General features: G+C 46.1%; 1 protein-coding gene and 1 long non-coding RNA gene across 5 annotated transcripts in view; one reads left to right on the forward strand and one right to left on the reverse strand.

The window, feature by feature from the left end:
- LAS1L (LAS1 like ribosome biogenesis factor) overlaps positions 1-11095 on the reverse strand; it is a 44669-nt gene extending 33574 nt beyond the window's left edge. Inside the window, exons 1-7 of one of the 3 annotated variants that reach the window (XM_083722298.1) lie at positions 10994-11095; positions 9822-10052; positions 8393-8518; positions 6881-6950; positions 6597-6678; positions 4628-4816; positions 1305-1351 (exon numbers count right to left, since the gene is read on the reverse strand). In XM_083722298.1, the coding sequence (XP_083578424.1) occupies positions 1305-1351; positions 4628-4816; positions 6597-6678; positions 6881-6950; positions 8393-8518; positions 9822-10003 (696 nt within the window). In that variant the 5' untranslated portion in view covers positions 10004-10052; positions 10994-11095. Of the gene's footprint in view, positions 1-1304; positions 1352-4627; positions 4817-6596; positions 6679-6880; positions 6951-8392; positions 8519-9821; positions 10053-10948 lie in introns of all 3 variants that reach the window. The other 2 variants (XM_083722296.1, XM_083722297.1) reach the window with 2 other exon arrangements.
- A 126-nt stretch (positions 11096-11221) lies between these two features.
- LOC310836824 overlaps positions 11222-25635 on the forward strand; it is a 57595-nt gene continuing 43181 nt past the window's right edge. For both annotated transcript variants that reach the window (XR_014560232.1, XR_014560233.1), the window contains exons 1-2: positions 11222-11435; positions 23424-23519. This is a non-coding gene — a long non-coding RNA (uncharacterized lncRNA). The remainder of the gene's footprint in view (positions 11436-23423; positions 23520-25635) is intronic.

Raw genomic sequence — 25635 nt, forward strand, 5'->3', positions numbered from 1 at the left:
GTCCTCCCTTTATAGAGTCCATGACGTATAGCCACGCAAAGGCGGTGATCGCCCAAAGATTAAGGGATATTGCGAGACAGGAGGACATAGCCCGTGTGAAACCTGGGCTGTTTCTGGGGGAGCAGATGTACCGAGCTGCTCCAGCTCGCTACCTGGCGGATATCCACTACGTGGAATACCGCAGACTATTTACCGCGGCTAGGCTGAATGTTCTTGACTCGGCGGTTCTGAAGGGAAGATATGGAGGAGTCCCATATGACCAGAGATTATGCCATTGTGCGTTGGGTGAGGTAGAATCCACAGAGCACATTTTAATGAGCTGTCCCTTCTACAACGATTTAAGACAGTATCTTATAACCCCATACTTACCCCAGCTTAGTCCCCGACAAAGAGGAAAGCAGACAGCATATCTGCTAAATAAGTCTTCTAGGAAAACAACTTTGTCAGTGGCTAAATTCCTTTTCCTGGCACTCAAGCGTCGGAAACGTACAATTGAATGCCTTGATGTGGGTTATCTGTGAGAGGTTTAGTGCTGTGGCCCTACCTTATTCATGTACCCCTATGATGTTTTAGTTCATAATTCTGTATTGTGTTTTATTTCTGTGTTTTATTTCTGACTATTGGTCGAATAAAGGAAATTGATTGATTGACAGGCAGGTGGGCTGTCAAAATCCTTTTCATGGTTTCTGCCTAGGAACCACACCACAAGGAATACTGTGTCAGCCATATGTTCCAGCACTTTTGGGAGCACTGAATGAGGCTGGCAAACTGCATGCTTCCCCACTACCTGCCACTGACAAGGACATGAGAAGCAAGGCTGGAGTTTACAAGTGACAGCAGCTTTGCTGCTTTAATTGGCAAAACATAGTTATGTTTCTCCCCCCACTCCCAAAATCACTTTACAGGGATGGGAGAAACAGGGCTACTTAGTGCTGTGTTCAAGCATAAGAGAGCCCTCCATGAAGGCAGCACTTTTGTGAGCCTGAACCCAACACTATGCAGCCTTATTCCTTATGACTCTCTCAAGTGGCGTCAGCTGATAGGAGAGTAGGCATGGCCTCTCGGACTGAATTGGACCCCACTGGGGAAGTTTTCCACCCTTCTAACATGACATCTAAATGATATATAGTATGTACATTTGGAGCACAATTCCCTATTTGCAATTTAGTCCTCAGTATGATTCTCTAGATGCATTGTCAAAAGGTCCAGGAAAAATATAATGTGGTATATAGAGCAAAACTTCTTGAACTTTATATTTTACTACTTCAAAAATGAATCAGGAAGTACAAATCTGTGAAACTTACCTCAAATTGTTGATTTTTATAGGAAACCAGAAGTTCCACGACTTTCTCTAGGAAGGCAAGCAAAGAAGAAAGACAGTAATTGTTTTGAAATCTATGAAATGCAAAACACCCTGAGCACCATTTCTTCAAACAGCAAGATGCTAATTTAACAAATAACTAGATATTATTTCCATCATAAGATCCCTGAGGGTCATCTAGTCCAACCCCCTGTGAAATTACCCTTGAGGCCCCTTCCAACTCCACAATTCTATGGTTTTATGAGAGCTGATAAACTGAAGCTCAATTCAGATATGACTGAGGCAGTGGTAGTGGGTGGTTCCTTATACCTGATGGATGGGTAGTGGCCTGCTCTTGATGGGGTGACATTTCCTCAGAAGTAAATGGGAAGCACTGGGCATCATCTAGGTCAGCCCTTGCCTATGGCCATGCTAACTGGGACTGATGGGAGTTGTAGCCCAAAACAGGTAGAGGGCACTCAAGCACCAGACTGGTGAAGGCTGATCTGGGTAATACACTGCACTGCAGGAATGACTATCATCCTCTTCACATCAGCACCACTTCATACACTTAGGCTCCATTTAGGCCCCAAAGTTACTTAAATTTCTCCCAAGGCAGGTCACCTGTACTGCATGGCTGCTTTTTGTTGAGAGATGCTTCTGAAGCTGAAGCCTTTTTCAGGCAGGGATGCTAAAAAGCCCTGCAGCTAGCAGCCATGAAGACATGTACAATGAGGGTAAGAATGGTGAACTGACATCTAATATGCTCTCCATACCCTCATCTCCAGCAGGCCCCAACCCCAGGATTTCAGTGCTTCGTGCATGACTCAATACAGGGATGAAGAACTGAATGTGACTAGTGGGCCATATTCTTACCCCCACAACTCCTGCAGACCAAACCTATCAAGCAAGTGGAAGACAATAATCTGATGTCACAACAGCCTAAGGTGAACATTTTCCTTTCCCTGTGCTTTGAATTGAGCCATGCAAGCAAACAGTGCTTTTAAGGTCTGAAAATCAGCTGATTGCCAATTATGGAAAAAGCCCTGTGCCTTTACGAGTGCTGTAGAGATTATCAGATCAGGTTAAGGCACAGTTGGTGCCTGCAAACCCCGCTTTCAGCAGCAAGCAGGATCTTTTACCTGTGGACTAAATGTCCACTGTGGGGCAGTTGAGTATGGTTTGGCCAAAACAGCTTGGAGAGCCAAATGGGGAGGCCCAGTGGGCCTGATTAGGCTCTGTGGGTTAAAGGCTTCCCCACAGCAGCCCTAAAAGATGATGGAATATTCGGTGTAACCTCTGCCATCGTGCAAAGAAAACTGCACACACATTAGAAGTATTTTGTGGGGTTGTTGTGTTTTTTTTAAAGGGTTAATAATAATAATAAAAATTTATTTATATCCCGCCCTCCCGAGCCAAAGTCAGGCTCAGAGTGGCTAACAGCAATAAAAGTAACACAGCATTCTAAAATCAATATTCTAAAATCAATTCAAAATCAAATGGCAACCACTGAGCCAGAGTTCTACAAGGATCGCCAAAGGAGGGGGTCAGACTGTGCCTTGGCCAAAGGCCTGGTGGAATAGCTCTGTCTTGCAGGCCCTGCGGAAAGATGTCAAGTCCCGCAGGGCCCTAGTCTCTTGTGACAGAGTGTTCCACCAGATCGGGGGTACAGCCGAAAAAGCCCTGGCTCTGGTTGAGGCCAGCCTAACCTCTCTGTGGCCCGGGACCTCCAAAATGTCTCAAGGGCAGCCCCACATAGAGTGAGTTACAATAATCAAGTCCGGAGGTGACCATCGCGTGGATCACAGTGGCTAGGTCAGGGCGAGAAAGGTAAGGAGCCAACTGCTTAGCTTGGCGGAGATGAAAAAATACCGCCTTTGTTATAGCTGCAATCTGCACCTCCATGGAAAGGGAGGTGTCGAAGATTACACCCAAACTCTTAACGGACAGTGCTGGCACTAATTGCGCCCCCGCAAGAGATGGGAGTTGTCCCCCCCAATCCCATATTGTCCCGACCCAGCCAAAGGACCTCTGTCTTCAAAGGATTTAACTTCAACCACAGCTTCCAAACATCTGATCAGTGTGTCTGGGGCCGAGTCAGGATAGCCATCCATCAGCAGCCCAACCCAAAACTCTGGACAAGCTGTGCTAGGGGGCGCATAAAGATGTTGAAAAGCATCGGGGAGAGTATCACACCCTGCGGCACTCCACGCACCAAGGAGTGGCGCAACGACAGTCTCCCCCCCCCCCAGGCGCCACCCTCTGTCCCTGACCAGAGAGAAACGAGTGCAGCCATTGAAGGACTGTGCCCTGGATCCCCACGTTGGCGAGGCGGTGGTCCAGGAGTTCGTAATCGACCATGTTGAAGGCTGCTGACAGGTCTAAAAGAATCAGCAGCCCCGACCCGTCTCAATTCAACTGCCTGCAGAGATCATCTGTTAGGGCGACCAGAGCCGTCTTGGTCCCATGACCAGAGTGGAAGCCGGACTGGAATGGATCCAGAGCCAATGTTTCATCCAGGAACCCATCAAGCTGTTCAGCAACCTTACCCAGAAACCGAAGATTCAAAACTAGGCAGTAATTGGATAGCTCTAAAGGATCTAATGATGTTTTCTTTAAGAGCGGGTGCACCACTGCCTCCTTCAATTCCCCTGGGAATGTCCCGGTGCCATGGGACAAATTGATGATATCCCCTTAGGGGCCCCCACACCTCGTCTGGACATGCCCTAATCAGCCAGGACGGGCACAGGTCAAGAGGACAGGTGGTGGGCTTTCCAGCTCGGAGGAGTCTGTCCACATTGGCTAGGGATATCCAGTCAAAGTGGTCCAATACTGGACCCGAGGACAGTCGAGGGGCCTCCAGTTCTGTTATTGTATCCAAATTGGCAGGGAGGTCACGGCGGAGCAACAGGACCTTCTCCGCAAAAAAGCCCACAAATGACTCACAGCTATGTGTCAAATTGTTATTTCAGTTTGGCTGTCCCTCCAGGGACGTTAAAGACGTAATTATACTAAATAATTGCGCCGGGCGAGAGCTAGTGGATGCGATGGAGGCTGAGAAGTAAGACTTCTTAGCGGCCTTCACTGCCATCTCATAGGTTTCCATAAAAACCTAATCTCCCCAATTTCCATTTGAATTGACAATTCCATGCCTCAACTTCTCTCACAGATGCAGACTTGTTACTAGATTCATACCATTGACCTCTAGCTCCTTTTTTCTTCTCTCTGCCCCCAGATTCCTGCCTCAAGAAAACAATGCAGAAATCCAGGATTTTAGCATAGCTGTAATTGGGTGGCAGTGTGTATCCACATGGTGACTATACTCACCTTGAAACATCACATTTCCCTGACAGTCGAGGGACTCCAATTTTTCAGGCTCTGTTATACTGCTGATGAACCCGGTACCTGCTAGTGGCGATTCCTCATCCTCATCCTCTTCATATCCTCTTACTAGGTTATTGGCCAACTGGCGGCTCCAATATGTTTGCCGGAGCCATTCCAGAACAACATCACAGCCTGGAGGTGACAACACATATACAGTATAGAGAAGATAGTAAAACAAAGGCAGCCTGGTCAAGTGAAAGATTTACAAGTAATTTCTCATAACTGCTCCATACAGGGAAACATGTGCAGAGGGCAGCAACAAGAGTGCATGTCTTTTTAGTGGCTGTCCCTCTGTTACGGAATGCTCTCCCAAAGGAGGTTCAGCTGGTGCCAACACTGCCAACTTTTAGGCACCAAGAAAATACATTATTGTTCTTTCTGGAATATGAATCTTCACATGGTTTATTTGCTTAATACATCCATAAACCACGTTCCTACCAGTGGACATATGGTGCCATACAATGTAAAATAATGACTGTAACTAGCTTGGTGGATCACAACCTGGATGAGCTTGTTCTTAGACTTGCCTATGGAGAGAAGGTACTATGTAGAATTAGAATCATACAGGAACAAATTTTTGCCCAGCATGGGGCTCCACTGGAGCAAAAAGACAGACTAGCACTTCCTCTCTTCCATCTACAGAGTGATGCTCTACCGCCTTCTGTTCCCTTTACAAATGAACACTCTTATCTGTCCAGATCTTCAGATCATCCAGTTTTTCTATTGGTGAAAGCATTTACCAAGCCCTAAATGCACAGCACCACCTGCTGGAAATAATACAGTACTGCACTTAGCGGTTAGGCATTTGGAGAGGCAGAGCAGCCCACTGGGGCTGAAGATCAGTAGGTGAAGGTGGAATTAGAGTTAAATGTCTCTTTTGTCCCAATGTTATCTCTGATCAAACAGGTCCTCAAAAGCATGAGACTTGCAATGGTTCCACATGTATCTCCAGTACTCCTGGAGCTACATGCTGAGTGGGTAATGTCCAGAAAACAAGGCAGACAGGCTCTTTTCATGCCAGGTAATCCAAGGAGGGACGAGGGTGGCGCTGTGGTCTAAGCAACAGAGCCTAGGGCCTGCCGATCAGATGGTCCTGCCAACCTAGCAGTTCAAAAGCACGTCAAGTTCAAGTACATAAATAGGTACTTCTGGCGGGAAGGTAAACGGCCAGAAGTGGCTTAGTCATGCTGGCCATATGACCCGGAAGATGAGCACCGCAACCCCAGAGTTGTCCGGGACTGGACCTCATGGTCAGGGGTCCCTTTACCTTTTTACTAGGTATAAAAGGGGATATAGTTAGGTGTACTTAGGCTTAGCTGGAATACAGTATGAGGGTAAGTGGGGGGCGGGATTGCTAAAGGCTTCACGGAAGGGACCGAGCAACGGGAGCTCGAGGATTCGAACCACCGACCTTCTGATTGGCAAGCCCTAGGCTCTGTGGTTTAACCCACAGCACCACCCACATCCCTTTTTATACCCAGTAGATGGCTGTAATCTATGGGAGAGTCTTTCTTGAAAGTTCCAAAGATATCAGAAGCCCACTCTGTAGTAATTCAGTTCAGGGCTTTTAGTGTGAATGTTCCTGTTCTGTGGAACAGCGTTCCTGTTGAGATATGACATGCACCCACTATCTGCACTTTCTGGAAGCAACTGAATATATTTTTGTTCCCACAGGCTTCCCTAGCTGGATAAATGGATATTTACCATGAGTCTTTACTTGTTACAGGTTCAGAATCATTTTAAATGTATTTGTTGTTTTCAGTTTTAAAGTGATTTTAATTATTTGTAAATCGCCTTGTCACCTATTCTTCCCATTTACCCCTGCTTCCATTTCTCCAGGTGGGAGCCTCTAGAGTCTGGCCCGTTCTCCTACACAATGGGTACAGATAGCACTATATAAAACTGCACTCACCTTTTTGGCAAGCATCCAGGGGAGGTAGGTTGCCATGGGTCAAATCATGACGAAGGTTCACAATCCAGACTGGGATGTTTAGCTATAAAAGAGAACCAAATGGTCATTAACATCAAAGGGGCAAGGGGTAAGACCTCCCTCACATTTGCTGGAGATGAATACTATCTGTGTTATCATTATCCAACTGCCTGCCTCTGTGTGTGTGTGTGTGTGTGTGTGTGTGTGTGTGTGTGCGCTGAGATGTCTGTAACCTGCAGAGACTTAATTCTCTGGAACCTTCCTACCTCTTTTGCTAGGCGTCTCAGTGGAATGACGACCGTTTTCTGCTTCCGCTCTGTGATGAGGTTCACAAATCTGCACATGAAAGAAAAAATTACCCAGTACACAACTGATTCTAGTTTTTCATGATACATTTGTCCGAAAAAAATGTTTCCAGGAATGCAGTCAAAATATAAAACTGGAATAAAGCTTTATTTTGTTTTCCTGAACTGAACCTGAACTGTTGTTTGAATGTCTCCACTGAATGTGAATCCACAATAAATAAATAAATAAATAAATAAATAAATAAATAAATAAATAAAGTTAAGTCAATAATATCTGATGTGGTACACTAAAGGGTATCATCAGATTTAATCAGTATGAGCACAATGTACATGTCTCTGACTGTAAGATTAAAATTAACATTTCTAATTTATTACATACTCAGAATTCTTTTAGACCTATCAGCTTTCTCTGCCCCACAAAACTAATCAAAACATGACTTAAATACTTAAGTTTGATTTCAAATTACAGCCACAGAATATCTGACTGGTAAATTCTTAATAGACGAACAAAGGGCCATCTTCATATATGAGGATCAGACTGAATCAAAGGCATTGTGCATTACCCTTTATACAATTCACCTAGGAACATATTGCTCTATTTATTTCAGAATTTTATAGAAGACCAGTCATATACAGTGGTACCTCGGGTTAAGTACTTAATTTGTTCCGGAGGTCCGTACTTAACCTGAAACTGTTCTTAACCTGAAGAACCACTTTAGCTAATGGGGCCTCCTGCTGCCACCAGAGCACGATTTCTGTTCTTATCCTGAAGCAAAGTTCTTAGTTCTTAACCTGAAGCACTATTTCTGAGTTAGCGGAGTCTGTAACCTGAAGCGTATGTAACCTGAAGCATATGTAACCTGAGGTACCACTGTGATTCCAAAATTTGATGGTTGCTGGATGATGCAAACAGGTTTGTTGCCTATAGAGCAGCTCCATATGCACTAGCATAAGAGAAAGTTGTGGGTGACTTTTTTTTTTTTGCCCCATACAGTGTCAGCTGCCAAAAAGATTATTTAATCTAAATGAATTGGGAACCTTACACTTTACTTTTTTTCTAATCTGCAGTTCTAAAAATGTGAAATGCCTTAAACCAATCATCTTGGATTGTCTGGTTTTGCTTTTATTATTTAAATCTAATTGAATGGCTGTATTAAAATTCTCTGAACCTGTTGGTTCCTATGTGGCAATTCAGTTACTAAACCTTTATTCACCTTAACTGAAATCAAAACAGAATTTCAGTTGTGAGTAAACCTGAGCTGGAGACAACACCCAAGAACTTAACGGTTGGTATTTTAATGTATACTGCAATCATGAATTATATATATACTGAAAATGCTATAATGGTATGACAGCTTTCTACAAAGAAAGCCTAATCTCTCCCTGCTTAGCACTAGGGGTGTGGAATTACTGACTAGCACAAACACCCTTTCCAGCCCTCCAATCTTCCTTCCTCTGTCTACCCGTTCTTACCTCACAAGAGCTAGACCATACGTAAGGACCAATTCATGGGATTTCAGAACACCAGAGGCATCTAGGAGTTTACAACGAATCAGATCCGCAGTGCACTCCACAGCTAATGGCATCCTATGCCCATACCTAGGTTTAAAGAGTGAAACACAGTGAGGTCAGGATTGTCTCCATTCTGAAGACAAAAAGCATATACTTACCTCCTAGAGCAGTAGGTTTCAAACTCCGAGTTTAAGAAAACCCCTTCCTCAAGGAGACCTGTGAACTCCTTGAACTGTGGAAAAGTGGCATACAAATAAAATTATGTAAGTATGCCATTTTTTTCCATCTGGAATTGCCAGAGAGAGGTGCTGTGAGAAATTGACCAGGATCTAGATCAGGGGTAGGGAACTTGTGGTCATGCAAATGTTGAATTCCAAATCCTATCAGCCAGCATGGCCAAGGGATGACATGAGTCCAGCAACATCTGGAGTGCCATAAATTCCCCACCCTTGATCTAGATCAGTGGTTCTCAAAGGGTGTGGCAGCAGAGGAAGGTACATGTGGCAGGAAGATTCAAGAACATTCAAAGAAACATTTAAACATTTTAGTGCTGTATAGTATTAAAAAATTTTTTTTTGAATATGCAAAAAAAAAAGAAGCAGAATCCATGCCTCTCTTTAAGAGCATTTCCCTCAAATTAGACCTAATATAAATGAGATTACCCGGCAAAAGCAAACTCACTCCTCTTACTGAGTCTGTACTTAAGATACATACGTAAGAAGCTCATTTATATTATAAATATATTATATTTATATTATATTTTGAGAATGATTCATGTTTCTTATGTAGCTGCATTGTTTTATATTTTCTGGATGTCCCATGATCATATTATAAAGTATTCATGTTCTATGTTATAAAGCAAGCATTGATGGGAGCTGTTTCTTTTTGTTTTCCAATGCATTTCTTATCAATAAAAAATTTAGTGAGGCGCAAGCAAATTTTTATTCTGAAAGTGCGGCCCAGAGAAAAAAGTTTGAGAACCACTGATCTAAATTCAAGAGAAAAGCCAAGAGCTTGGAACTGAGAAAAAAATAGGTGCTGCTAAGCAGAGAAGTGGACAGAGGTCTTCACCCCTAGCAATCATAGGATAGAGCAGAGCTTTCCAAACTGTGTGTCACGACACGTTAGTGTGTCAGTTGCAGTGTGTAGATGTGCCATGTGAATGCTCCCTGCACTTCTCCTGGCACTGAAAGGGGATAGTTTAACCTTCAATTTGCCGAAATACTGTGTCGCGAAATAATGCATGTCTAAAAAGTGTGTCACTAACATGTAGTTTGGAAAGCTCTCGGATAGAGTCTGACTCACCTTATCCCCTGCCATCCTTCCCTTGCACTTCTGGTACCTCCCCACCTGCTTGCTGCCTCTATAACCCATTCACATTCCCTCTTACCTGCTTTTCCAAGCAGATATTCGGTCCAACGCATCCTGTTGTATCTCACGGTCCCCACAATATAAGCCCACCATCACTTGGTCCCATTCAGCTTTGCTCTCCCAAGCCACGACACTCTGTGGCCTCTTCCGCCAAGACATCTGCTTCCATCCTGGGGTTGTGCTACTGGGACCACTAGACATGCTGTCGCTCCACTCTTCAACAACCTCCGCAGATCTAACACTATCAGATCTAAGGATAAAACAAAACTTTTGTGAGCTGAAACGCACCAAAGTCAATGTCTCATATGCATTCTCAAGCTGACAAGTACTGTCCCTACATCCTACACAAGTTCAAAGGTCAGCTTGGACAAAACTGGCATTTAGTCAACTGCCAGTAGGCAGCTGTGCTGCTCTGTTGCAGCATAAACCAAAGAACATCTTGAAGCACCTTTAACACAATTAAATTCTTTAGCCTATACTTGATGCTGTTTTCCTGCATTTCTGTGGTGGTCCTATATCCATTTATCTATCTAACCATACACACATAAATAAACATACATTTTTTGTGTGATGCATATATAAATATAAAGAGACATTTTAAAATATTCACACAGCTCTGGATCCTGGTAAGATTCTGTTAATCACTAAAATCATACACTGATGACAATTACTAACAGTTTTGCATGTGCTCTCTATAAAATATATCACACACACACTTACACTCAAGTCTCTGCTGCTTTTGCTGCATTTACTCAGTAGCAATTCATACCTTCACATTATACAGACATCACACAAAATACATAATATTTCAGATGTATACACTTAAACATATAAACTAACACACATAAAGTTTATAAATTAGGATCGCTATATTTAGTAGTATTTATGTGATTCTATGTTGTATTGAGTTGAACTACTGTAAGGCCGCCGCCAGCACATGGAACAAAAATTCCTACGAATACATTCATATACTGTATTTACTGACGTACATACAACACACACGCACACACTGTGTGGCGATACCCGTGTAGGGAGATGTTCCATATACTGTACACATACGATGCAAAACCACCACTTGGGTCCCCACCGCCGTTCTCTGCGCCCTATTTGGGAAGGGGGTGTGTGAGGCGCCTGTAACCACTCCACCCGCCCCGTCCCACACCTTATGCTGAGCAGACCCGCTGCACACACTTATATCCTGCGCCGATGGGACCTGCTGAGGAGCAGCGAGGCTCCCTAGCCCCTTCAAAGTCAAGAAGAGAGTAAGCCGACCGAGGGGAAAAGAAAACGAGCGGGAGACAAAGCAAGACCAATTACAGCGGATGGGGCGGGGCGAAGGAAGCGAGGGAGCAATCTGACTGGATGCGCGGCGCCCCCTGCGACACGGAAGCGGATATGAGGGAGAAGGCATAAACATAGCTGCGGCAAGACTGTCCCCGGCGGCTGAGCTTCCGGGGCTTTGTGGTTGCCGGTCTTCACCTGGGCGGAAGTGACGGTTGCCCATAGCAACGGCACGGGATTCCAGGGTTTTAAGGGTAGCTGCGGAAGCCTCTGTGTTTTCCTCAGGCGGGGGCGCAAGCGCACAAGCATACCATGCTCGCGTGAAAGGCGTCAGTACTGAGAGTTGACTCAGGTGGGTAAGAGATAAAAGCATCTTACGAGTTTATTTAGGCTTCATCCATTTTTTCATCCAGGCTGATGTACCTGACTCTTCCCGTTCTCGATTTAAATCCCCACGACAACCCTCAGGCCGAGAGGCAGTAGCTGAGTGGGAATAGGGAACCCTGGTCTCCTCCAGGCCCAACCACTAGGCCAAACTGCCTCTCACAGCCCTGTAAACTTTCAGCAAAAGTTTTTGATGAAAGAACAGCCCCTCACGCTCTCCACACACAACTTTTCACACAAAAATGAGATCCGGGTTCCATTGCCTCCCCTTCAGCTATTATTTGTGAGGAAGTCGTGGCAGGGCTTCTACTGCAGCTGCTGTTTCTACACCAGATCCTTGAACCCCTCCATTTTTTTCAACAGTCCCCTCTCAGCCCTGCCCACACTATAACCTGGCAGTAATTTCCCTGATTCATAAGACTGAAACCTGCTTTATACAAATGAATCCCCCAAATGCCTTTTGAGACCAAGTACTCAAGATTGTTTAGTGTAGCAGCACCTACACTTTGGAACTCTGCCTGTTGGGACCAAGCAGGCGCCGTACTGTACTCGGCCATGAAGGTCGCTGGGTGATGGCAGGCCTGGGTAAATGTCCCCTCAAAATTTGAAAGTGCATAAAAAATCTGCTGACTCTTCCTGTTCAGTTGTTGCTTACTCTGGCTCAGCTTCTCCTATGCTGAAGATGCATCTTTAAACATGCCCATGCCTACAGACTCCAGTACTCTCTAAGGAATTTTACAACAGCTAGGACTGACAATCCTACCAAGGCCCCTATCTCGCTATGAAACAGCGAGATTCAGAGGGACATGGAAATGATCACTCCTGAGTGGTTTCTCTGCTACTGTGGAGCACATTCAGTTCCCCTGATACACCGCAGAGTATAAATGAGATGAAGCAGGCAGGCAGGCAGGATGACAGAGCATAGGTGGTGGAAGTCCCACTGCAAAGATATCCAAACACAGGCAATCATGCCTACTATGTGACTGTGAAAACACAAAGCGGACCTACTCCATTGCTTCCAACTCATCATCAAGAAATCAGCTGGTGGAGTTTTTCAGGGTGGTCAGCAGGCTGTAGGCACCTATATCAGTGGAGTGGGCCCAGAACACTTCTGTGAGTTGCTTGAGGGCAAGGTTTATTCATCTCCATAGTGAGCTAGATGCTGTGATTGATGTATTCCCAATATAAGTTTCAAGCACTCCATCAAGCCATGTTTTGTGGGATCAGTTTCAGCTTTTGTAGCCTGATGATGGTGGCAGGGTGCTTGTGAATATGTACCCAACAACATGTCATTTGCACCCTTGCCCTTCATGAGGGAGTGATGTTGCTCAGATAGAAGGAGGTGATAGTTCAACTACTCCTGGGGGGAAAACCCACCCTGGACCAGATGGCATTTAACAACTACTGCTCTGTCGTAGATACCACCTTTTGGGACAAGGAATTTAGGGAGCCATTGTGAAACAACTGCAGGTGTTCCTGGAGAAAACAATATGTAGACACATTTCAATCTGGATTCAATCTGCTTTGGTCACCCTGGTAAATGACAACTATTGGGAGAGGGAGAATATGACCCTGTAGCTCTAACAAAATCTCTTATTGGCTTTTGATACCATTAACCATGGTATCCTCCTGAACCATCTATGAGACATGGGTGTAGAGAAGAGTTGTTACTCAGAAGAGTCTCTTCCATGCCATTCCTGGCCCCATTGCTGTACAACAACCCTGCAGTGCTTTCCTTAAAAAAAAAAAAAGCAGTTCAGCTGCTTTAAAATAAATTGAAAAGAATAATTTCAAACTGAACACCCCATCCCCTCCACCTTTCCCCAACCTAAAGGCATAGTTCAGATGTCGTATAAGCTCTGAAGTAGAGGCTGAATGTTACTAATATCAGCATACTAATGCAACCATATATTATGGAATTTAGCAAGTACAGTGCTCTTCTACCTGGTCATTTCTGGAATTGCCCCTTTTGTAGGTCACAGCCTCAGAAAAGGGAGGAAATGACCAATTAACAATCAAACCTAGGCATCCTGGACCAATGTACCTCACACCTATAACCAACCCATTGAAATTTCTTTAGAGTTTAAAGTCAGTTCCCCAGCTCCTTGCTTCTCCCTGAAAATAAATTACTGTGTTTGCCCACTCTGACGTTAGACCTCCAGTATCATGGTTCCAAGCAGCAGCAGGAGGAGGAAGAAACAGTGACCTTGCAGGACTCAAAAACTTTTCCAAAGCAGCACTAAGGAATATTTTGCATGGGAAAAATAGTGGACAGGAATACTGTGTAGTGGGGAAAAGCTCTGGGGTGGGGTGTGATATGCAGGTGGGAAGCAGGTGGGGAAGGGCTAAGTAGGCAAAAGATCACTAATAACCACCAGTACAACTAGGGAAATTCATCGCTTGATATGTTCCATGTTGCAGACCAACCATATTCATCGCTCTCTGCCCTGCCTGGTCTCAACACATTTTATTCCTGGAAGTGTGTCCATCCCACCGCATAATGAAGCTGAAATGCACAAGTGTATACTATAAAGACAGCATCTTGTTTAAATACCTACTATTAAAAATCATAATGCCCTTGGGGGTCTTCCATTAGTTTTTTGATCAGGCATAATGGGATTAGTTGTAAACTAGGAGCCTGCAAAAAGCATTTCCAGTTTATTCCCTTTGTGCCTCACTAAAGGGATTGAGCATAGCAGGGCAGGAACCAAGGAAGGATGTACAGCAGCCAATTTACATAAAGGCTGCATTCACACTATGTATTTTAAGCACATTTAAAACATTCTACCCCTTTTCCTCCCCCCAAAAAAGAATCCAGAAAGAGTTGTTTGTGTAGGGTGCTGAGACCTGTGAGCTCTGAACTATTGTTCACAGGATTCTTGGGGGGTCATAGAATCATAATTATAGAGTTGGAAGGGACCTCAAAGGTCATCTAGTCCAGGGGTCGGCAACCTGCGGCTCCGGAGCCACATGCGGCTCTTTAACGCCTTTGCCGCGGCTCCGGCAAGCCTCGCGCCCCAAGCCTCGCGCGCCCGACGGGAGCTCCTGCCGGGCGCGCAAGGCATGCAGACACTCGCCCGAAGCACGGGGAGCCCTCCGGAGGGCTCCCTGTGCTTCGGGCAACAGGCTGCCGCCCCAAGCCTCGCGCGCCCGACGGGAGCTCCTGCCGGGCGCGCAAGGCTTGCAGACACTCGCCCGAAGCACGGGGAGCCCTCCGGAGGGCTCCCTGTGCTTCGGGCGGCAGGCTGCCGCCCCAAGCCTCGCGCGCCCGACGGGAGCTCCTGCCGGGCGCGCAAGGCTTGCAGACACTCGCCCGAAGCACGGGGAGCCCTCCGGAGGGCTCCCTGTGCTTCGGGCGGCAGGCTGCCGCCCCAAGCCTCGCGCGCCCGACGGGAGCTCCTGCCGGGCGCGCAAGGCTTGCAGACACTCGCCCGAAGCACGGGGAGCCCTCCGGAGGGCTCCCTGTGCTTCGGGCGGCAGGCTGCCGCCCCAAGCCTCGCGCGCCCGACGGGAGCTCCTGCCGGGCGCGCAAGGCTTGCACACACTCGCCCGAAGCACGGGGAGCCCTCCGGAGGGCTCCCTGTGCTTCGGGCGGCAGGCTGCCGCCCCAAGCCTCGCGCGCCCGACGGGAGCTCCTGCCAGGCGCGCAAGGCTTGCACACACTCGCCCGAAGCACGGGGAGCCCTCCGGAGGGCTCCGCGTGCTTCGGGCGGCAGGCTGCCGCCCCAAGCCTCGCGCGCCCGACGGGAGCTCCTGCCGGGCGCGCAAGGCTTGCAGACACTCGCCCGAAGCACGGGGAGCCCTCCGGAGGGCTCCCTGTGCTTCGGGCGGCAGGCTGCCGCCCCAAGCCTCGCGCGCCCGACGGGAGCTCCTGCCGGGCGCGCAAGGCTTGCACACACTCGCCCGAAGCACGGGGAGCCCTCCGGAGGGCTCCCTGTGCTTCGGGCGGCAGGCTGCCGCCCCAAGCCTCGCGCGCCCGACGGGAGCTCCTGCCAGGCGCGCAAGGCTTGCACACACTCGCCCGAAGCACGGGGAGCCCTCCGGAGGGCTCCGCGTGCTTCGGGCGGCAGGCTGCCGCCCCAAGCCTCGCGCGCCCGACGGGAGCTCCTGCCGGGCGCGCAAGGCTTGCAGACACTCGCCCGAAGCACGGGGAGCCCTCCGGAGGGCTCCGCGTGCTTCGGGCGGCAGGCTGCCGCCCCAAGCCTCGCGCGCCCGACGGGAGCTCCTGCCGGGCGCGCAAGGCTTGCACACACTCGCCCGAAGCACGGGGAGCCCTCCGGAGGGCTCCGCGTGCTTCGGGCAACAGGCTGCCGCCCCAAGCCTCGCGCGCCTGGCGGGAGCTCCCGCCAGGCGCGCAAGGCTTGCGGACACTCGCTGGGGCTGCAGGCTGCTGCCCGCAAGCCTTGTGAGCCTGTGGGAACTCCCGCCGGGCTTGCAAGGCTTGCGGATAGCTTCCTGAAGCCTGGAGAGCGAGAGGGGTCGGTGCGCACCGATGCCTCTCGCTCTCCAGGCTTCAGCAAAAGCCTGCATTCGCACCATAGGACGCACACAGATTTCCCCTTCATTTTTGGAGGGGAAAAGTGCGTCCTATGGAGCGAAAAATACGGTATATAGCATGTCTTTGTTGCTGGCTGATTTGCTGCTATTGCTTTGCAATTTGCAGCTACTGTTTTGAAGGGGAGTGAAGAACACACACTCAAAAAAAGGTAACTTGTTAATATAACGTTTATTTCTATGAGGAGGAGTAATTCTGAGGGGTCAAACAAAAAATAATTAAAAAGTGTCAAAAAAGTTATTTTTATAATGACGAGGATAACATTGGGCTAAGAAGCAATGTATGCAGTGTTATATTTGTTTTAAATGTCGCAATGGTTTTGCGGCTCCCAGTTGTTGTTTTTTCTTCGGAAACAGGTCCAAGTGGCTCTTTTTGTCTTAAAGGTTGCAGACCCCTGATCTAGTCCAACCCCCTGCAATGCAGGAATATCAGCTAAAGCATCCAAAACAAATGGCCATCCAACCACTTCCTTTTTTATACATATTTGACTCACCAAGAAGCTGGCCTGACTTCTTCAACAATTGAATCCTCCATTAGATTTTTAACCCTTGTCAAGTTCAGGACCTCAATAATTATAAGGGACTCAGACATCATGCAGTCTAATCCCCCAGACTTACAACAAAACAAACAAACATTACCTCCCTGTAATTAATGCATTGCCAACTAAATACAGTGGTACCTTGGGTTACATACACTTCAGGTTACATACGCTTCAGGCTACAGACTCCACTAACCCAGAAATAGTGCTTCGGGTTAAGAACTTTGCTTCAGGATGAGAACAGAAATCGTGCTCTGGCGGCGCAGCGGCAGCAGGAGGCCCCATTAGCTAAGGTGGTGCTTCAGGTTAAGAACAGTTTCAGGTTAAGAAAGGATCTCCGGAACGAATTAACTACTTAACCCGAGGTACCGCTGTATCTGGCATCTGCCCTTTTTTTAAGAGAATAAGCTACGACCAAGGAGCCCAACTCCTGGAGAGTTAACTCACAGGTGTGGCCTGGCTGGAGGACTTTAATTTCTACTCTGCGCAGGTTCCGAGGCCTCATCAATAATAAAGGGCAATTCACTGTTAACTAAGCTTGTGTTACGTTCATACATAAATAGCAGAAAGTGCCCCTCACCCCAGTAGTAATTTTTATCTACTGCTCTCAGAAGGTGGGATATTAGCAGCCCAGTAGAGGGCATTCTCTGGCAGCTCTATGGATTTATAAATCCCTTCCCAAAGAGCTAAGTCTGGCACCTGCATTATACAGTTTTTGTGGTATGATGAAGACACAGATCTTTAACCTGTCTTTGTCAGCATAGATTTGTGTTTTCATGACCCATCCTGTGACTGCAATTTGTTTTAACTGTTTTTAATATTGAATTTTAGCAAGACAAACAAGCCATCCCTTCCCCTGTCTGACTCTTAAATTTGTTTGTAAATTCGAATCAAGACCTGAATAACAAGGAACTGGTATGGCACCTTTTGACAGTGGCCCAGGCCACAACTACCAAGTTCTGGAAGGCTTTTGATCTCAATAAACTTGATTTTTGCTATTCCAAGGCTTGGCCCTTCTTGAAAAGATCTTGCATAAGCAAAAGTGCCCAGGGGCATAAGTGATCAAGATCCCTTCTTTGCCATTTGATCTCGTTTTATTTTTTTATATACAAACTCAGGAATGTTAGGTACCACAGATCTATGCAAGTGTCCTAATTTATTACATCCCAGTGTTGTTTATTTCTTTGAAATGGACTGAGACCATGGAACCCTTTGGTAATTACAGACAACACATCCTTTCCCTCTCAGTAATGCTTTATTATTAGCTTAGGAAATCACAGCTGCATTCTACATTTCTTTATTGACAATTGTGACAACTAATCTTTGTTTTTTAAAAAAACAATCTTATTTCTTTTTTCTGTACAGTCATACCTCGGGTTAAATATGCTTCAGGTTGAGCTTTTTCAGGTTATGCTCCGCGGCAACTGGAAGTAATGGAACGTGTTACTTCCAGGTTTTGCTGCTTGCACATGCACAGACATTCAAAATGACATCACACGCATGCGCGCAAGTGGCGAATTGCGACATGCGTAGACGCGGGTTGCGTTCGCTTCAGGATGCGGACGGGGCTCCAGAACGGATCCCATTCGCATCCAGAGGTACCACTGTATTTGCCTCTTGTTGTTAATGAAAATACTTTGAACAAAGATTGAATTTTTAATTGTCATAATCCACCATGGGTAGGCTGGTGAAGGTGTGGTAACAAATTTTATTACCATCCCTGACTTTTTCTTTTCAAAGGTAAAAGTCATGTCTGTTCCTCCTCCCCACTTTTCTTCAGGCCCCAACCACTGCTGCCAAGTGGCCCTTAGATGGTTGTGCCATGCAGCCTGCAGACTGAAAAGGGCTGAGAGGCAAGGAATTGGACTTAGAACCTTTCACATGCAAAGCATGTGCATTAACGCTGCCCCCCCCGACCTTTTCACCAGAAAACCACATAATTTCTTTCACAGTACTAGCAATCCAGGGGATGCAGAACTCTAAGAGACTTTCATAACTGCATGCCACTCTGCTGCAGAAGGATCTTTGCTCTGCTGGCAGCAATTGTTTATGATCCTTTTGGTCAGAGAGGCTGCATGACTTCAACCTGTTATTGTGCACGTTTCGAATGCAGGAACACCTAATCACCAGTGTCAGAGAGTGTTCCAAAAGGTGGGTTCAGAAGATAGTTCAGTACAATTAAATTAAATTTGTCTTTAAATCTGATTTAGGCAGGCACGGCTCTGTGAGAGAGATTACAGCTAATGTTTATTTTTCAGCCAGGGAAAGTTGTTGTTGTTGTTGTTGTTTTTTTTACAAGCCCAAGAGGCTGCAAAATTGAAAAATGCCTCCTAACAAATTAATTAGTCTGTAAGCATCCTTCAGCTTTTTGTAGGTAACACATTAGACATGTGGGGAAGACAAAGGAGGAGGCTTCTCTGTAGCAGAATCCCTTTTTCCTTCTGACTCTTTGGGGACAATGATAGCAGCACACAGGTTCCTTGGGGGTGAATGTCGTTTGCTGCCAGCATTGGCCAAGGCCAATTAAGGATGATCAAAAGCTCCTTCCTAAAAATTCTAGCCTCCAGCTTGTTCATAATCAAATTAAACCATAAAAACTGCATTTAGCAGTCGATTTTCTAGTCCTTTGAGGTGCTGCTGCTGGAGTTGGGCAGATGTAATGTTCCCAGTCCCTTCACCCTGGGTCAGAGATAGGGACTGCAATCTCTACATGGCGGCAAACCATGAACTCCTTGGAGAAAATGTGGTCTGTAAATGCAAGTAATTATTATTATTTGCTTGCATAAAGCTTATGCAGAGTATGCCTGGTTCTATTGATCACGTGTTCTGATTTGTTTGTCAGGAGGTTATATGACAGTGAGCATTCAGCCTGATTTGTTTGTGCTGTGTTTATATATCTTCCTGTTATTCATTCATCCAATGACGCCAAGGTTACAGGTTCGATCCCTGTATGGGACAGCTACATATTCCTGTATTAGTGGGGGTTCAACTACATAATCCTCCGGGTCCCTTCCAGCTCTACAATTCTCTGATTCTATCATCCACACTTTCAGAGCATTTCCCTGTCACTTTCCTAACTACAATTAGTCATGGTTTTTAGAAAGTGAATTTGTTGTGTTAGTATGACAGAGAACTTTAATACATTTTAATTACACAAATCAAAATCTTCAGTATTCCCTTGAATCCCCCCTGCAAAATATTGACAGCTGACCTTAAATACAGAGAGTAAAGCCAATAAGCAAGTCCTATTAGTGGGACTTAATTCTCAGGAAACATGCAGGGGTTTGTGCTAGGCAAGTATTTTGGCCATATGTCTCTCTTTGCATTGGACAAACCTATCTTTGAAGGCATCCTACTTTTCAGAATGAAAAGAAATCCCAACATTCCTGACCATTGGCCATGCTGGCTAGAGCTGATGGGATTTGTAGCCCAACAGTGTCTCAGGGTCATCAGCGTGGTACAGACAATACTGGGCAAGGTGGATCAATGGCTTGACTCAGAAGTTTCCTATGTCCCTGTGCACATTTGACAATCTGCCCAATGAGACGTTTTCAAGCATTATACCACCACATGGAGCCTCCACCACATAACAAAAACAAGAGCTTTGTGGCATCTTAACATATCTTAACATAAACATTATGGCATAAGCCTGCATATGACAAAGTGAACTAGCCCTGTAGAAACTTGTGTCATAACAAAATTTCTTAGCCGTTCTCTGTTGTTTATTCTGCAACCCACTCACATAGCCTGCCTCTTTGGAATTCGTTATGCAGACACATTTTCAGTATGGCTGTCATTGTGTTTGAATTGTAGCATTGTAGTCCATTCTGTTGTTCTTGAGTTACACAAAATGCAGCCATCCTCCCATCTGATTGAAATGCCAGGCCCCTCGCTGAATGATGATTTAATAAGTTCCATGAGCAATCCTGGCCGTCACAGCAAATTTCAGCAATGGAGTGGTGTGAATCAGCAATGGAGAAGCAAAACACACCAAAGAGCTTTCATTTCCAGGCCAGGTTCTCAGCCTTAGTTGCTGGAAGGATCTTTCTTTTTCCTCCCACGATTTTTCCTTTCTGAACAAGCTCAACATTTATTGGCTGTGTGGATGCAAAGTGAGCTAACTAATAGGTTAACACCCTTCAGTTAAGAAGAAACACTCATCAATAGTGCCTGTTTTTTTTGTTTTTTAAAAAAGACAAATAAAAATTCCAGATTTTATTTTTTAATTTAAAAGCAAGCACTTACAAAACCTGTGAGTAGCAGGCAATGGCCTCATTTGGATGTAGCAGTAAATTATGAGTTAGTATTAAATAGGTTTGCGATATTTTGAAGAGCAAAAAGGGGACACATTTTCTGTGACACATTTGTAGGTGGGCTGGGGGGGATAGTAGTACAGTAATAAGATAAAAGGTGTATTGAAATATTTAATAATGGTAATAAAAATGAAAATGGAGAGTGATAAATAAGATATGTCAGTTAAAGTGGAGTAGAAAGAGAAGGGGAGATATAGTTAAAAGAAGAGGATTCCCCCCCCCCCCCGAAATGGAAGAAAAGGGGGGAAATGATTAAAAATACAAAAACAAACCAAAAATAGGGAGGATTTAAAAATATATATATATGTAAGGATGAGGATGGTACTGCTGCATCCAGAAGTTGGAGCCATTACTGAGGCAGCATCCTTGAGGGCTCAGGCTTTCCCCATGGGTGCTGGCATATTCAGTCTCCTCTGCACTCGCCCACCAAAATGTAATAATAATAATAATAATAATAATAATAATAATAATAATAATGTACCAAACCAAGCAACTGAAGGCAAACAAAACAAATTACTGATGGGGGGGGGGGTCTGATCCGTAGTAGCAGGCAGCTGTGGTCCTGGGGCAAGCAGTGCCAGGAGCCACTGCGTTCTCTCCCCAGAACCTCGCCGGTCTCATTTTGCGGCCTCAACTTTCTTGTGGCGGGTTGGCTCTCTCCAGCAGCACAACCATTACGTCCCTCACACACCTTCACAGATTACTGGGCTTGGAGCATGTTGGGGACTCGTACTCCACATTGCCATGCAGGAGCACCCTAGGGATGTAGCTCGGGCTTCCCTGCATACCCAAGCCCCACTAGAGCAAGCCGGTTCCCAGCCGGAAAAGCCCTTTCCCCTGTGCTGCTCCTGCTCCTCCATGCCCTGGTGCCAGTCATGCTTCTCCGGCTGCTCCTGTTCGTCCTGCTTGGTCTGGGCCAGGCACCGTGGCCGGGAGGTGTCTCAATAGCCTGGGGAGCCTTGGTGGTGCACAGTGGTAGCAGCCATTTGGAGGAGGAGGAGGAGAGGCCACAGGTGCAGGTCTAGGAAGGAGACCTGTGGTGCCCATACAGTGGTACCTCAGGTTACAGACACTTCAGGTTACAGACTCCGCTAACCCAGAAATAGTACCTCAGGTTAAGAAATTTGCTTCAGAATGAGAAGAGAAATCACGCAGCAGCAGCGCAGTGGCAGCAGGAGGCCCCATTAGCTAAAGTGGTGCTTCAGGTTAAGAACAGTTTCAGGTTAAGAACAGACCTCCAGAACAAATTAAGTACTCAACCCGAGGTACCACTGTAACCAAAAAGAAATAAAATTAATGGTCAGTAAAACCAACACACACCATTTTAATATGCTACTTTGCAACATAGTGGTAAATTCTAAAGCATGGGCACTCTTCATAGCAGTCCCCATAGCAGTGACCCTTCTAATGAGTCTGGGGGGGGGGGTTATTGGTTTGTAGGTGTTTTTTTCTGGTTTTATTATGATTTTTGTGTTTTTTATCTTGTACTTTTATGTTGTGAACCACTCTGAAATCTACAGCATAAGGGCAGGACACAAAATAAATAAATAAATAAATAAATTAGTTAGTTAGTTAGAACAAATTAAGTTCTTAACCTGAGGTACCACTGTATAAGGTGCTGAGCAAAGGCCCCAGTGACGAAGGAATGGCGGGGTTGCAGAGCGGGAACCCTGCTTCTGCAGCCCTGTGCACTGTGCAGCCGCAAAGCACACTGCTTACCTGGGTGTGCCCTGCTGGCCATTGTGCTCCTCAATGGCAGCATCCTTCTGGAGTGGGGCTGGCCTCCCCTGCTGGCAAAGGGAGAAGAAGACAATGAGGGCCATAAAGCTCCAGCCTCCGCTGCTGAATTTGGCCTGCTATCAAACCAAAAAACCCCAGACATTTTGCCAAGTTTTAAAAATCCTCCTGGACACAAATTTTACTCCTGAAAAAGAGGACGTGTCCAGCGAAAACCTGACATATGGCAATTACATGACTAGGCCACATGCTCCTCCTTTCCACTCTCTTCCCTTGAAGGAGGGCTCCAGTGGGTTGGGACGGTCTATGCTGTAGTTGAGGCAACCTGACAGTGAGGGTCCTAGGGATGATCCAAGCATGGGGTTTTCCCCTCAACCCACTCTCCAACTCACCCATCTCTGCAACAACAGCCGTGACCTCTGCCACCCTTGCCTCCCTCTCTACAACTATTGGAGCAATCCTTGACACTTCCATGGTGCCTCATGTACCAGCTTCCGCAGCACAGTCAGACACTAGGAGGAGCCCTATCCAGAGGGGGGGGGTGCCCTTTCCAGCACTCAGTGGGCAGAGACCCCCTCCTGTCTAGATGCAAGAGGCTCCTATACCAAGCATAGTGATGGATTGCAGAAATGCTTGCTGCGCTAAGTTGAGTCCGCCCTGTTCCTTTATATAGGATAGCAAGGGTATGTGTCATTGGCGGATCAACGTCTAAGCCTTGGGAGCTAATTCACTTGCCTTTGTGTAGCTGAACCTTGGATTAATTATGTGCATTCCCTGTTGTGCCTTAACCAGCGATTTGCATATGTATTGTAGGAATCTGGATATTAAAGCCTTTGAAAAGAATCCTCCTTCAAGCTCTTGTTTTTCAGCAACTGGGAGCCAGGTGTCAGAGTAAGTTGCCAGGGTCAGGTAAGTAATAACTCAAAAGGTGCCGGTGAAGTTAACTCTTTATTCAAAGAAACGAAACAGCTCAAGCCTAATGAGCCTAGTAACTTTCCACAGTGAGGCAGTTGCAAGGACTGAAGGTCCCCACCTTCCCACAGTTCCCTAAATCTCCTTCCTGGATCCTTCTCAAGCAACCCGAGTCTCCTCCTCCTTTCATCCGTTCTCTTCATTCCTTTTCATCCTCTGGGAGACCAGGATGGTTGCAGCTGGAGGGGGAGACCCTCTGGCTTCTTCAACAGCTTACCTGATCTCTGCCTTGTGCCCCCTCCCTCCTCTAGCCTCCGCATCTGCCTCTGCTTTTAGATTGCTCTCTGCCCCAGTCTCTTCCTGTTCACTAAGCCTTGTTGCCTCTTTAGCTTCTGACACATCCTCCCAATCTTCTCCCTCTGACCACTCATTGTCATCCCACCAGTAATCCCCTGGCTTCCTCCCTTGTGGGTTACCCAGCTGGTGCCTCCCACCATGCTTCTGCATCCAGCCAGTCCATGGCCCTAGGATAGTAATCTTTGTCCCACTTCATGTTTTAAGCCATCCCCAATTCCCAAAGTGGCAAAAAGCTCTAGGTGCCACATTGCATTGCGCTTTAGAGTTGTAGTGTCATCATGCATTTTATTTTGTTTATTTGTTTTTATGAACAAAATTTATACATTGCTGAATTGTAACTAAAACCCATAACCTACGTGCATGTGTACAAGACATAACAGGAGTAAAGGTCCTAAAAAGTGTGGGCAAGGCCCAAGAGTGTATGGTTTGCCTCCCCATGATCAAGAGGGGCTAAAAGAGGCAAGTGTAATGGCAACTTCCATGTAGGAGAAGTCTCAAGTGGCGTGCGCAAATTCCGTTGAAGGTACATAAGCATAGGGGTCACAGTCCTACTGTTGCTTCAACTGCTCTGTGAGGACACAAACCAGGGAGAGTTAATGCCTGCTATGTAGTTCCTAGAAGTGTGTGGCAGTGTGTATTCAGTGCTTAGGAGCTGCTGTGTGTGCTTTTGTCAACAAGAATAACTATCTGCCGTTTGCCCTCCTTGACTGGATGTGAGCAGGACACTCCACTGCCCCTTGGGGAAACATAAACACCACCAACAAAAACATTTCAATAAACCATTATGCTATCCTGGGAGATATATGTTTATCACTCCTTCTAATAGCGAACTCAGCTGCTGAGTGCTGACATTATAGCCATAACAATGTTCTGCCACATCTGCATTTCATCTCTCTGCAGCAAGTTGGCAATGCCAGTGGCAATGTGAAAAGCCTGACAGCAGAGGGCCTGTGTGGCCCACATAAACATCACATAAGGGATTGGGGAAATGATTTTTCCGGAATGGAATGTCATTAAATTTGCCATCATTACTGACTGGGTCAGTATATAGCACAGTGGCAGGAACAGCTGGGGGTGTTTCTCCATAGAGCAGCTCCCTTTCAATCAAAGCCCGGCGTGCAGCAGTGGCTCGAACCTTTTGGTGTGCTTAAATTGATTTTCAAAAAGAATATCATGCATCTTGTTACAACAGCACAGTGTTACTTCAATATAGACTTAACAAAAGTCACTTCCACTGACACAGTATTAATCATAGCAGTTCTTTCTACTCATAACCGCAAAGATTATTGATCTAAATATGCCTGTTTATCTCAAAAACCAAGAACAAGCAAGCAACGGCACTCTTACTACACAAACACCTGTGATTCATATTCAGTAACAGTGGTGGGACAAAGGGCCTCCCAAGTACTTCACAGCAGGGACAGTGATTTCATCTCCTGGCAGGCTATCTGCAACCCTCTGTGTACTAAATAGATAGGTTTTTCTCAGAGAGAAATTTACAAAATAAGCTAACCAGAGGAAGAGGTACATTACATGAGCATGCGTGGCCAGTGTTTAGAACTGCCACGGTTCATTTTGAAAAATAATAAGGTCTCTTTCTTATGACTAACCAAAATGTCATAAAGTAGTGAGCAAGCTTTTGAGTCCACAATAATTCTTCATAGGGTCAGATGTTGGATAAAGCTGAGTGGCAGCTATTTAAGTCATCACGTCTGCACTGGCTAACTAACTAACTAACTAACTAATTTATTTATTT

This window comes from Podarcis gaigeae (genome assembly GCF_964106915.1).
Source record: "Podarcis gaigeae genome assembly, chromosome: Z".
Taxonomy (NCBI): domain Eukaryota; kingdom Metazoa; phylum Chordata; class Lepidosauria; order Squamata; family Lacertidae; genus Podarcis; species Podarcis gaigeae.